A 14,843-nucleotide genomic window follows, 5' to 3' on the forward strand; every position below is an offset into this window, starting at 1 on the left:
TCACTGTTATATAATAATAATAATATAATGACAACTCTAAGGGGGTGAAAACTTTTTGTAAGCACTCTATCTACACCAGGATAAGATGTTCTAAGAGTAACAAAAGGCAGGGCAAGGCCCAGATATGTCCTCTTCCAGTCTTTGTCCTGCATTTGCAAACCTTTTCACAAGGAGTACTGCTCAAGAACATGTGCAGACTTAGACTAAACTCCCAAGAAAGTAAAACAGAAATAAACAGTATGTTAAACAGGAAAACGCAAAGTGCATTTTAAAAGTATATATATCTTAGATTTGGTAAGTAATGTCAAAAATACATAGTATGAGTTTACATACATCTTTTATACTACATTATAATGCTAAGACAACCACCATATGTAGCATCTGAAAATATTAAATAAGTGACAAAACCATGTAAACACTAAATAGGGGTTTTTTTCATTCTTTAATAGTCTATTGCAACAATTCCAATCAAATGACTCTGTAACAGTACAAAAAAAAATTACTAATTTTCCCACTCATTTTGGAAATGCACAGTGTTCTTCTCATCACAACTATACAAATATTCCTTGTTTTTTCACTATTCTAAAACAACAAACATTTGTCAATTGTGATAAATTGGGTTAACAAATTTTCCTTTTGTTAAAATAAGGGGAAAACTAAACAAGAAGGCGCATTCTCCTTTATAGATCAGCATCTTGGAGAAAATGGAGGATTAGCTGGGGTTTCAGTGTATGATTTGAGTTCGTATGCAGCACCACTGTCAACTTCCATAGATTTGCGAGAAAACAGGAGCCTTATGTCTGTATGGAGGTAGATTTTTCCAGATTTAGTGCTCTGGAACCTGTAAAATACAACAGTTTAGGATTATTAAGATGCCTTAGTTTGAAACATTTACCCTACATGAAATGCCAGAAAAGTGAAAAACATACAGCATCCACCATTCCGTATTTCATAAAAGGCACTTTCACAATACTATATTACGTTTATCATATGCAAGCACAAGTATATGAAGTTATTGAAACATCTGCTGGATATACTGCATTTGATCACCTTTGTGAAGTAAACTCTACATTTTAAAATGATTGTGTGTCAATAAATTAACATCTAAACCTACAGGACTGAATGTTAATTTGTGGACTTTTCAATCAAAATGTAACCATTTCTGCTAGTGAATGACCAATTAACTGGCTAAAAATTGAAGTTAGCCAGCTCTCTTCAAACTCAATCAGCAATTGGTTTATAAAGTGGCTGTTATTGTGCCAAGTGTATGAGTTAAATAATGCAAGTCTCCAGAGTGTCCAGGTACCAGATTTTTTGGTTTTGGTGGTCTGGATCTTTTTTAAAAGAGAAAAGGCCAGAGTTTGTTTCTGCCAGCTTAAAAAGTGCAGTTTATTATCTAAACACAAATTATGACAAGCAATCTGCATTTACTATTGTCTCAGATCTTGTCAGAACACACAAATGGCCATTAAAAAGGGGCCCAGACAACTTCATGTATTATATAATAAGTTGAGAGTGGTAATGGAGCCGACCGCATTGTTGGGATTTAGATGGCTACTCAGATTTAAGTGGTTTAAATAGTGTATTGTCCCAGATGCAAACTAATGAAAACATTAAGTTGATCACTACTAAAGGCCACGTTTCAGGAATTTTCCAGATGGTTTGTATTTAATTTTTTAGGGAGAGGGGGGCATCCCTTCCACAGAAACAGGCTTTCATTTAGTTCGTTTTCACTAATATCCCCTAAACCTCACTTTACTGCATATTTGTGAAGGAGACATGTCAGAGCAGAACTGAAAAGGTAGAAAATTTTTTGTACTCCATCTATTTGCATGACCACATTGTTAATTTCCATGGTATATTTAATTTCTAAATGTACCATATCATTAATGCATGGTAAGGCACATGGCTGACAAGGCTACTGTACAAGTCACATCAATTTAATTGATTTGAGTACGTGCCTTAAGTTAAAGGTGGCTGTTAGATGTTTATTAAAGTAATGCACAGATACATTTTTTTTTTTATTAATGTTCGAGAGGCTGAGGAGTGTTTCTCCTTTACAATGCATATTAATGGATTGGCAGGGGTTAGCCGAAGTGCACATGTGGAAATATGGATGTAGACAGAGCTTCTGGACCGTGTGACATGAAAATTTAATTAATATACAAATTTATCAGAACCTGGCAGGATACCTCCATTATATACAATAACAGGCTGAATGTGACACACTACCTTGTTAATAATTTGAACATCTGTTTTAATAAAACACTTTAGATACTGCAAAAATGCATCAATTACTCATTAAGCCTTGCATAAGACCCTAATAAAGGCGTCTTTTGGTCTTGATTATGCTTATTAAGCATCAGTAAACATGTTACAGTGGCAGTGTGAGATATTAGGAGCCTTTGAAACACTGGAAAAATGATCTGCGAACATGAAGGTTCAACAGATCCCATGCAGAAACATGCAAGCTCAAGAGAAACACGTCTCAATTAAGCCACTTCTGACCGGTCTAAAGTGAAATTATTTTTCTAGTCTACATTACACAGATGAAAAACCACTTTACTGATGCTTTCTAAGTGTCACTGACACCAACAGAGGCCTTTTCTAAAGGTCTAATTACATAGGACTAAATGAATAATAGACCTATTTTTTGCAATACCTAAAATGAAATGTTACCCCCCAAAAAATCTCAAAGCTTGAGGCTTTGAGGAGATTTTCTTACTTCACTTTACATATAGTTTATTTATTTATTCATTTTAAACATTGGAGGAGGATTTCTTGGGTGTAGAATTAAATTTATCACAGTCTGATCAATGCTGTGTACTTGCACACACTGCTAGCCTCTTGCTCAGCCAATCCCTGCTCTCCTGGAAATGGCAGCACAGATAATTCATGGATCTGTGGAGTAGCAGTGCATTTCTGTTCATTTTCACTTGAGCTACAATCAGCTATAAACATTATTCATCTTCCCCCCGTTCTCCTGAAAGGTTTTCCATTACTTTTTATGAGGTATGCTCTAGTATGAAGTACTAATGTTTCCTGCTTTGTAAGGAGCACTGCAGATCCATGAAGCACACCGACTTATTTTGGGTGTGTGTTAGTTTTTAGTAGCCCTTTATTCTCCATGCAGCTGGTCAATGAAAAATGTACCGAAATCTGAATGATGGCCTGGGACAAACTTTATTCAATTAGATCATTTAACAACAATGTAGAATATACCACTAAATTTGTCTGGAGGCATGTGCACTCATTGTCACTTGAGCCAAATAGTGAAAGGATTTGACACCTGTGCAGTTGAGGATTCATATGCATAAGCAAGGAAAATGCAGCACATTCAAACCTGCAAACACAGCCTGAGGGAACTGGCCTGCTGAGGGCAAACCAAAAAAAAAAAAAAAAAGCTAACTTCAGCCAAGTGTGAATTTAGCAAAGATAACACATCTATCTTGTAAAAATAAAATGTCAGGATGTGTGTAATATTTATTAAAATTTACATTAAAAATAGATTTGCTTCATCCCAATGCACATATTTTGCAGATGTCCCTACCAGATTCTGCCTGGATTGGCTTTAACACTCCTTGACTATGAAGTGGACTAAGCAGGCAAGAAACAGAATGTACTGAAAATTGCTGTAACATTTCTAAGAATAAAACAAAATTTGTGGGCAACATACTGCTTTAGAATTCGCAAACTGATTCAGAATCTGACAATATTCTGTGAAAAAAAGAATCTTTTTGGGGGGTTGGGTTAACCCAACTGACCATTCTTTAAATTTCAGTCTCTTCTAATTCCTTACATAGATTGTTATTTGACCTTTAGTTTTAACAGATGTCACAGAAAGACTGAATCACTATGACTACTTCACATATGGGTTTGTCATGTCACATTTTCCAACTCACATAATCCAGTCCAGGGTCATGGGAGTGGGGCTGGCGCCTATCGAGGCTAGCATAGGGTGCAAGGAAGGAACAAGCCCTGAACAGGGTGCTAGCCCATCACAGGGCAAACATACTCACCCAAAGTCCCCTCAACCCCACCCAAGCCCCAAACCATAAAATCGCGTCAATTTTACTTTGCCAATTCATCTAACCAGAACGTCCTTGGACAGGGGGAGGAAACTCACACATACATGGGAGAACAAGCAAACTCCACACAAGGACTTAAACCCTGGTCTCCTTACTGCAAGGCAGCAGGACTAATCACTGCTCCACTGTAACACCCATCATATGTGGAGTTAATCAAGGTAAAATATATTATTGCTTTAGAATCTATACTAATAGCAACATAAAAAATCCAAAGACTGGGCAGCTAAATTATGTGGTGTTAACCTAGATACACCAAATTGTGCAGTTCTACCAAAATGAAGCAAAATACAACAGCCATGATTGGCAACTCTAGAAGACTCGAGTATCCACTTGTTTCATACCTCCCTTGCCCATGGACAATGGTAATATAAAAAGGCGGTTCATACCTCAGGTGTACGAGGTAGCGCAGAAGTCTTTCCTCAGTCTGAAGGAGGGTTTTTTTATTGCCATTTCTACTGACATCATGTTTCACAGGAACAGAAAATGTCCTTTGTCTGAGGAATGTTTGATGATTGGCTGGCATCTCTCTTAGATTATAAATCACAACAAACATTTTCACCACTGTCTTGTTTGGATTAAATAAGGTCTAACAAAAAAAAAAAAAAAAAAAAAAATGCAGAATTTAATGTTCAAAAGTCTATTCTTCTAAAATGGTACATTTTAAAAAAATAAAACAGGAATTGGAAGACTCAAAACTGAAATGTGGCAAGTTAGCTCTAAAATACATGATTTTCTGTTTGACTACCTGCTAAACCAACTCTTCCGTAACTGCACATATTACAAAGTCTCATTAAATTGTTACTGCATATCTAATTTTGGGCCAACCAAGGTTACTGCACAGATCAAAAACAGATTAGCAGATTGTGAAGTGAAACTAAAAAAGTTATTTTTATACACACACACACACGACAAAAATGCATCTCAAATGTACATAAATGTTCTATCTTAAAACCATTACATTTTAATTTTCTTAAAAAAAAAAAAAAAAAAAAACAGTTGAAGAATTTTACATGCTTCACATTTAAACTCACCACTTGAATTGTTCCTGATGGAGGTACTCTATAACCCTTTTTTCCTAAGGGTTCCAAGTTGATTATACCCTTAAACCAAAAGGTAAATAGGATTAATTGCAGTTCTCAAAAGTAAAATGAAGACAGCCCTAAAATTTTAAGCACTTTAAATGGATTGTTAAGTACATAAAAAATTAACATTTTTTTGTAAATCACAAATAGGGACTGACTCTAGAGTCCAATTGAAAATTACAGGTTTGGAAAATGGATCTCTGTTCAGAGGTAGTTGCTCATTTAACTCCACAAAGAGTAACAGTTAAGGAAATTTTTTTGTGCTGCCAATCATGTACTGATTGTAAAAAAAGAATTTAAAGAGATGCACAAATGAAAAATTGATACGCAAGCAGACGTTCAGCAATCAATGTACAAGGTAGCTCAAGATGAGGATTAATTCTTATGTAGCCCCTACATAACAGGCAGTCTCATAGCAAAGCATAGGTACTAACGATAACAGTACACTTTCGCAAATGGCACTTAGGAGATCACTTTAATACAAACACAGATTGAGTTCCATTTTATGTTGTCCTCTTGACATTTAAGGTAGGTAGGCAACTGGAAATGTAAAGTTAAGAATTCAGATTGACAGTTTGTTCGTGGAATTCTTTTGGTCTCATTTAGTACTCAGTCTATTTTTCTATAAGGTCAAGGTGTCCTCCATGTACATCCCATCCAAAAATACGTGACTGGGAAAAAATTATTAAAAACAAGACTTAAACAAAAATTCTGCAAACTGTTTTTTAATAGCAGCCAGTATCACCTACTGCTGACCAGCCAACCTATGTAAAAGATCACCTATTGGGCCACCAGATTGTTTGAAACATTTACATTTCTTGTAACATAATTCACACAGGAAAAATATGTTGACAGCTTGCATTTAGTATCCGAGAACCAAGAGCCATTAGGTTCAAAGATGTCTCCATGCCCTATGTGGTCATTTCAGTTCTGTTGGTTACTGATGCAGTGGATTTTTTTTTTCTGTGACAAGAATTCAAAGACAAAAATAAAATCAGCAGAAACTAAACTGATCAAACTTGATTCTTTTGTATCAGTTCTATATTCTTTGTTCCCCACACCCTCCACCCCCCTTTGAAAGCTCAAATCACCGTTTGTGTTAACTATAATACTAGGGTGTTAGCCATTATGAACATAGTGAGAAGTCAAGCAAAATGACCCCTTTTATTGGCCAACTAAAATGTATAAAATGATCCCAATACAATACAAACCTATTCTGCAGCTTGCAGAACTATGCTCTAAATGGTACAATATAGCTATTATTACATGGAGAAAAAGGAAAGTAGGCTCTTACCATGTAGGGAGAGGGGGCATTATCATCTGAAACACTATAAAATGAAACTTCTACGGGGAGGGTCATGTGACTGGGACAAAATATTCCGCTAGCACCCACTTCTGCTGTGAAACCATCCACAACACCCAAAGGTTCCAAACGAAAGTTCAGTACCGATTCCTGTTTATAAAAAAAGAAAAACTATTATTCAAGTGCAAGTTTATCTTGTGTAATAAGAAAATTAATGACCACTGAGTCACTTATTTTATAAAAAGGTCTTACTCCAGGGCTATTCAATTACAAATTCAGTTGGGCCAGATTTTCAAAGCAAGAAATTTAACAGGGACAGACATGTTCAGCAGCAGGTATGACAAATTTTAAACTAACATGAATCTATTGAAAAACAAGTAATGTTTATTCATTATTTGGTCACATCTGACACAGGCAAATAAAGTGCATTAAAAAAGCTAACACGGAACAGAATCTGAGGTAGTAGCAATACTTTTTCCCCCCACTTTTGAAATAAAAATTTGCTCACATCTCTGAACCAGGAACATCTCAATGTGATAAAATCAAAATAACTGCACAGTATTTAGCAATAACATTTGCTTCCCTTTTGAAGAAAAAAAAAAAAAAAAAAAAAAAATCAATATTTTGGTCTACATGACCCAGACACATCTAAGTGCATTTAACAGAAACCAAAACAAGTGATAACAGTAACTAACACACAAGTACAACATTTACTGCTCACTGAGGGAACACAGGGTTGTTTTAAATCACCACACGTGATTAATTAGGCTTGGCTTTGTTACATTCTACATTATATGTTTATATTGTGACAGGTCTCACTACTGCAAGGGCTGTGGAGGGTGGAGTCTTGGGGGAAGGCACTTTGTGAGGGCTCAGGGCAACTCCTAGGGAGAACTGAGAGACAGGATCAGGGTGAGGGGAGCAAATAGTAAAGCAGGCAGAGGCAGTCAAACGGAAGACAAAAAAAAAAAAAAAAAAAAAAAAAAGGTTAAGAGGCGTTCCCATGACTCGGACAAGGAATGGCATGGCATCATTTATAAATAATAATAATACATTACATTTATATAGTGCTTTTCTCAGTACTCAAAGCACTATCCACACAGGGAGGAACAAGGAAGCGAACCCACAATCTTCCACAGTCTCCTTACTGCAAAGCAGCAGCGGCACTACCACTGCGCCACCTGCGAGGACATACGCCGCACCAAATAAAAAGCCAGTCAGCAATTTGAAGAGTCCTCTGGAGGAGTGGCTCCTGTACGTCTTATTTGACAGGTTGTCAAGTATCATGGACTACTACCACCACTTCTAGACACACAATGTATTGCATTGTGGTGTGAATGTTGCTAGGCTATGTGTAGTGTTGCATTCATGGTCGGTAGGAATTTCTGGAGGCTCGTGAAATGCGTTTTTCCCCTAAGAAAGTCTAGCTGGACCATGGGCTGGCCCACTCAGAGGTTGCCTCTAGGTTGCATGTGGCCCTCAGGCCGCCATTTGATTAGCCAGTCTTAGGCCATCCAAAGAAAGAAAGAAAAAAACAAAAACACACACAAACACACACATTCGTAAAGCTCATCTAGACCTTGTTTCTTTTTTTCTATTTTCATATGAAAACAACATTCACACATTGAAAAAAATTAACAATATCTCGGGTTTTCAAAAAAGATATGGCAAGACAGTCGCAGGTTTGGTTCCCAACCCTATAAGACACGTCAGCCATTCCACGGATTTGTTAAATTTCAACCAACAAAACGGATTCAAACTAACAAAATAAGTGATTTTATACCACTAGCCCACCTGATTTGGCCGAATGTAGTGGATGGTTACCACAAATGCTGGAGTAACTTGAAGGGAAATGTGGAAATGGCTAAGCTGACACACACTGCTAGATGCACATATAATTTAGAGTTGGGGGTAAGGGTATAGTCAGTGACCAATAGCACATCAAACAAGATTAAAAAGAGGTGCTCAAAAGGGCAAAGAAATGAAACGAAGATGGCCAAGTTGAAGAAAGAAAGCAGGGTGGAAGACCCACAATGTATCAGATGCAGACAGCTTTAAAAAGGCTGCCATCTTGGGGGAAATGAGCTTGTTCAGTATCTACCCAAAGTACAGGTTTCAACTGCATGAAGAAGTCTTATAAGAGATGATCTTGTAGGAAAAGATGCAGCTATAAAAAGAAATTCAATAGGAAATGTTGGTTCACAAAGCTGCCAGTATGTTAGAAGGTGGCTTGGTGTGAAGTATACAAATACCTGACTACTGCCTTCTGTGCAGCATAGTGGCAGCTCTGCCATGGTATATTGGAGGACTTCAGAAAATATGATTGGGGAAAAAACTGCCAAAGTCAAAAGAAGAGTGATAGAAAATCTTGCAATAAACCTGGAAGAAAGTAACTCAATAAGCTCAGGGCTACTTGAAAAACGTGCAGTGTACCCAAGTAAATCACTTTAGTTTTGCACATGATGCTGTGACTTGTTTTTAAAAATCTGAAACGAGAGTGTCTTTTTTACTGCTATATATGCTGCTACTACATTCTAATACACAAATACTACTGAAAGCTAGCTTTAAAAACAAAAATTATACTGGGTGGTGCAAAACTTTTGCATAGTACTGTATAGCATATATACTGAAAAAAGAAATCTGGTCTGGTTATATGCACAAAATGCCTAATACACACAACAGTGCTAAGCTTTTAGGTTGGAAAAAATTCTTCTGATCCAGGACAAGCTGGTTGATGTAGTTTTACAGTCAACTAGAGCTTTACCAGTACTCAATTTGTGGAAAACCATCCATCCATCCATTTTCCAACCCTCTGAATCCGAACACAGGTTCACAGGGGTCTTCTGGAGCCAATCCCAGCCAACACAGGGCACAAGGTAGGAACCAATCCCGGGCAGGGTGCCAACCCACCGCAGGACACACACACACACACACACCCCACACACCAAGCACACACTAGGGCCAATTTTAGAATCGCCAATCCACCTAACCTGCATGTCTTTGGACTGTGGGAGGAAACCGGAGCGCCCGGAGGAAACCCACGCAGACACGGGGAGAACATGCAAACTCCACGCAGGGAGGACCCGGGAAGCGAACCCAGGTCCCCAGGTCTCCTAACTGCGAGGCAGCAGCACTACCCACTGCGCCACCGTGATGAGCGCTTAAACACAAAACAAAATTTTATGCATGCGAAATGGAAATGTAATTTTAAATGTTTGGTATTGGTGTCTTACAGGGAATATTTGTGTATGGAGTTGTATGTGGACTGTGTATATACAGTAAGTGAGCCCAACCCTTTCGCAGCAGTTCACCACAGTGCAAATCTCTGAACCGAGAGGTTTCATGGTGCGAGTCCACACCAGTTCAGGTACTCATCAGGATGTGTAGGTCAATCGGAATGGCAAGCCAATGCTGGCTTAGAACCCACTCATGATTGTGCATTAAATGAAGTGGGTTTGATGATTTAACCATGTTCAAAGCTGCTGATAAACAGAAGACAGGCTTGGCAGAGAATATATCTACTATCATCATAGCAGTCTTCTATAACAATATCTATAACTGGGTGGGTCCCACTTTTAGACTTCTTGCAAAGGATTACACAATTTGGTACAATTAATTGTACAGTGCAGTTAACCTTTTATTTGCATGGTTTTGTGGTTTCTGTTTGTAAGCAGAACTTCTCCTTGAGTTATTTGATTTGTTTTGCCACATCTAAAATTAAACTGTTTACTAGCTGCATGAATTTTTTACTACACAAATTTTATTCCTTTGTGCAATTGTCACTACATGCTTTTGTCAATATCCATTTGTCAAACTGCCCTTTCAATCAACTACACTACACTAATCTTCACTTTTTAAAACACCACCAAAGCAAAAGAAATTATGTGCTGAAGAAAGGGATGAGCAAACGCTTGGTCTACAAGCAGAGATATGCTAATAAACGTGGGCGTAATTTTCTAACTTAGTGGTTATAAGAAAATTCTCAAGAGTCAGGAAGGACCAAAAGATGAGCAAACAGAATATTTAAGAACATGGTATCTTTAAAAAAAAAAAAAAAAAAAAAAAAAAAAATTGGGATAAATACACATTCAAGAAACCAAAAAATTTATAAAACCAAAACAAGACTATACCTCAAAGTTTCCTAGAAGGCTAAGACTTGTTGTTGGTGGGGCACTTGTACTTAGCAGCTGTTGACCTTGTTGTTCTCGGCTATGTAGTTTTAGAAACACTCTGTCAAAAGGAAAGAAATCAACAAGCCATAACATTAGTGTAGTACGCACGTGTCTAAAATCAATATACTAAAACTCCAGTGGAATCTTAGCATATTTTAAAAATATAAAGTTGTAGTTGCTTAATATTTACAGTAAATAAATGCAGAAAACCCAGGTAAATCCCAAATATCTATGTACTTTAAAATAAAGAATACATTTTATGAACAAGAGCATTAACGTAGTCAACATGTGAAAATAGAAAGAGTAGCTAAACAAAAACAAACATCAGATTGTAACAGTAAATATATATGAAGTTTGTGGACATTTTTTCCTCTTCTACTGATGATCTCCAATGGAGAATCAATGTTATGTAAAGTTTGGCGTTAATGCTTGCTATAAGAGATTTCCATCCACTGGTGATGGTAAGCAGAAGATAAGCTACCTTGTATAACATGAATCTCAGCAGGAATATATGGTAATGAAAAATGAGATGATGGAAATAAAGAAAACAAAATAAAGCCACACACATATCCAGCAATAACAAACGACAAACCAAAAAGGTACCTCTTTGTAGCAGACCACGGTAAGCTTTTATAAGAAGAGAGTGTAGTATCTAAATCAAAACAACCACTCCTTGTTCTTCTTTGTGGAACCTAAAAAAACAAAACAAAATTAAAACCCAAAATGGTCTCCATCCCACACCATAGCACTCAAAGTAAATGTTCCATAGGTATGCTGAGTTTACAGAATACCATTAAACCCACTTTAAAACAGACATTAGCCAGAATGTATATAGTATTCTAAGAAAATGCACACAATTACAGCACCAACCCTTTATCAAAAAAAAAAAAAAAAAAAATGCATGTACAGCAAAAATGATTCAATAGTTAAATCAGTTAACCTCCAAAATTAAGGTCAAATAGAAAATACTTGAATGCTTACATTTTTATTTTATGTTAGTACTTTTTTAGAACACTTGTCCAAAAAACAATGACTCTTGTAGCTACAAGTCTCTATGTGCCTTTTCTTTTACTGTACCAGTGACAACTTAGTACAAAAAGCAGATGTACTACAATTTCAAAGACCACACTGTAGAGATTTAAAGGTCAGAACTCTGGCCAGGCTACCCAGCAACATCCATTTTCTTAAATGTAAGACACTGCTGTCCTTCAGGTTTCAAACCTCACTGAAGTTTATGTCAATACCAGTAACAGTGCCAAACCTTGATGGTGAAAATGGCTCCCATGCTACTCATTCATAATATTTCATGATGGAAGCAGTGTGACCTGGCAAGATCGCAAGGTTTTACTTAAAACATCGTCGCTTAGTATTTTGGTTCTACTTTGTCACATATCAGCACATAATGTTTGCAGAGTCTTGCTGAGGCCAAACACTTTGCAGCAAAATACACCTTTTTTTTTAGTATGGACATCTTCTCAGCAAATGCCTTATGAAGACATTGTTGAATGTTATGCTGAAGTCAATGTGTCCATTTCAAGACATCCTTTTCTCAGTCCCTACAATCTCAAACAAAAAAAAAAAAAACCACAAGCTGGAGGCACTAAAACAGATGCTACTGCAGGTACAAGGGAGAAAGCATGAGGAATTTTATCTCAGTCTGAAGGGTGGAGTTAGCTTTTCCCAGATATCAGAGATCGTAGGAAGGATGAAGCTTTGTCAGAATAAGGATCACCCATGACGGATGCTACTGCCCTATAAATTGCTAATATGATTAACTACAGTAGTTGACTTCTGTGATTCATTAAGAGTCACAACTGGTCTTACTGTAAATTCCAAAAAAAAAATAAAAAAATAAAAAATACACTTGTGAATAAGCAAAGTTTAAAGTGACAGCTGGATGTAGTCTAATCAGCAGCAGTTTCCAATTTTGATTACTTCAGTACAATGGATTACTTTGAGCTACAACAGACACGTAACGGCTAGTGAAATGATTTCAGTATGCTATCTTAGACGTCCACTTTTTATTATGAAACTTGCATCTGGCTTGGAGACCTTGAACAGTAAGACTTTTTAAAATAAAAAAATTCCCAAATAAATGTGATCCGTAATTTTTCAGTTGTGTCAGTTATGTTAATCAATAAACTGTATATTTTAGAAAAACTTGTAAAATTCGCCACCCTGCTTAAGCAAATATAATTATTATATCTGTGCAACATGTAGGCGTGTTACTCTAAAAGGAATACACACTTAACCTAATTGTGTGGAGGAAAAAAAAAAAAGCTTACACAATCTGATTTGAAATGTTGCACACTTTTATATAAAACAAAAGAAGTTGTTTATTTCAATTTTAAAATCTACAACAAATGTTTCTCCATCTCTCCCCCCACCCCACCGCCCAATAAGATAACCTGAAGTAAAGAGAATGTAAAATGACTTACAGGGCTTGAGAGAAGAGGCAATCCAGTGCATGGATGAAATGCTTTTGCAGCAGTCCCATCTAGAGAACGACATTTTTGACTTTTCCAAAGGTTACAAGGTTTAAGGGAAGACTCTCCATTGATTGTCTGTGGAAATAATTTTATTTTTAATACTTATAAAAATGGACAAACATATTAAACAAATTTTAGAACAAACATTCAAATACAGTTAAAAACAATTTCATGAACTTGAGTCCATGATAAAAGAAATTCCCAATGTGGCACTTAATGCTAACAGGAAATAAATCAAAGAGTAGGTGTCCAGTCTAAGACCAAAATATAACACAGAGCCTCAGAAATATCACAGACTAAGCATGAAAAGGTTCCCTAAGAACTGACTCAAAGAAAGTATTCAGTAATTGTAATTGTACAGTTTCTAGAGAGCAACAGGCACATCATGTACAGGTATATAGGTTGTGCAATGGGTAATTAGTCCATGAACCAACAATATAGCAGTGGCTGCAAGTTGTATAGTTAAACAACTTCTGATACAAGACAAGGAGGGAATGGCAGTCATCAGATAACCACACTTGCAAACTCATACTGTGGGATTCCAAGGTGTTCCCAGGCCATCTGGCAGATGTAATCCTCCCAGAAAGCCCTGGGTCTTCCCTGGGGTCCCCTCGTAGCTGGTCATGCCTGTAAAACCTCCAGAGAAAGGCACTCATGAGACATCTATATCAGGTGCCACCTCAATTGGTTCCTCTCGATGTACAGGGTCAGTCAGTGGCTCTACTCCAAAGCTCTCCTGAATGTCTGCACTTCTAACCCTATCTCTAATGCTATACGAGTTCAACATTAATGGTAAGGTTACCTCAAAAATTTGTTTTGCTTCTTTCACTTTCATAACACAAAGCAGTACACATTTAAAATTTATGTTAAAATGATAAGTAAACATTTAAATGAGTCTTATGCACTTATGTTTCTTCTTAAAAATCTATCTGGGCAGCCTGAGCTCCTACTGCCAATTATGTTTTCTTGTAGTTCAGGGACATTATCAAACTAATCCTACTCCCAGCATTTTTCAGTTCTTCAGCAGCAAGCAAGAAAAAAAAAAGGTGCTTTAAAATAATAAGCTACAAACATTGACAGCCTGCCTGTGGATTCAGACTAAATAATTTCACACCTACCCATTCTTAAAATACATTATAGCAGTGTGACTAAAATGTAACCATCCTGTTATTCATAACACTTTAATTACAGGAAAATGTAGAATTCTTGTTTAAAATCATGGCCAGATCATTTAAAAACCACCGGTGATGTGGGCATTAGGAAACAAAGCTGTAAAATAGTGCCATCTTGTGTCACAAATGCATTACCACATTACATTTGCAGCTAGTAAAAAATGCTCTCTTTGAGCATGAGCATTAAGTTTTTAGACTGATTTAATGAGCTGAAAGCTCTTTTCCAACACTTTGTGACATGGAAGCCAGCATAAGTGTAGTCTAAGGAATGTGACAAATTTGAAGAAAACTAGCTGAAAAGTTTTGAAGCTTTCAGGACTATCTGTTTAACAAAGATCCACTGTGTTCACCATTCACCATTTAAAGAAAACTGAAGATTTGCTCTTTTGTTGACAATGCTTGTATCAATCTACCCATGTGACTCTGGCTTTCCCACCAACAACCTGATCAAGAGCAGCTAGCCTAACCCTCTCATAAATGAACATCTCAAGCAGAATCTGCACGTTGCCCTGACTTCTCAAGACTCCTACATTCGGC

General features: G+C 36.9%; 1 protein-coding gene across 2 annotated transcripts in view; it reads right to left on the reverse strand.

The window, feature by feature from the left end:
• Positions 1-423: 423 nt before the first annotated feature.
• The window catches only part of atosa (atos homolog A), a 67,184-nt gene continuing 52,764 nt past the window's right edge, over positions 424-14,843 (reverse strand). For both annotated transcript variants that reach the window (XM_028823850.2, XM_028823849.2), the window contains exons 6-12: positions 13,084-13,209; positions 11,249-11,337; positions 10,604-10,703; positions 6,465-6,623; positions 5,120-5,188; positions 4,475-4,674; positions 424-841 (exon numbers count right to left, since the gene is read on the reverse strand). In XM_028823850.2, coding sequence (XP_028679683.2) covers positions 688-841; positions 4,475-4,674; positions 5,120-5,188; positions 6,465-6,623; positions 10,604-10,703; positions 11,249-11,337; positions 13,084-13,209 — 897 coding nt within the window. In that variant the 3' untranslated portion in view covers positions 424-687. The remainder of the gene's footprint in view (positions 842-4,474; positions 4,675-5,119; positions 5,189-6,464; positions 6,624-10,603; positions 10,704-11,248; positions 11,338-13,083; positions 13,210-14,843) is intronic.

Source organism: Erpetoichthys calabaricus, chromosome 17, assembly GCF_900747795.2.
Source record: "Erpetoichthys calabaricus chromosome 17, fErpCal1.3, whole genome shotgun sequence".
NCBI classification, from domain to species: Eukaryota; Metazoa; Chordata; class Cladistia; order Polypteriformes; family Polypteridae; genus Erpetoichthys; species Erpetoichthys calabaricus.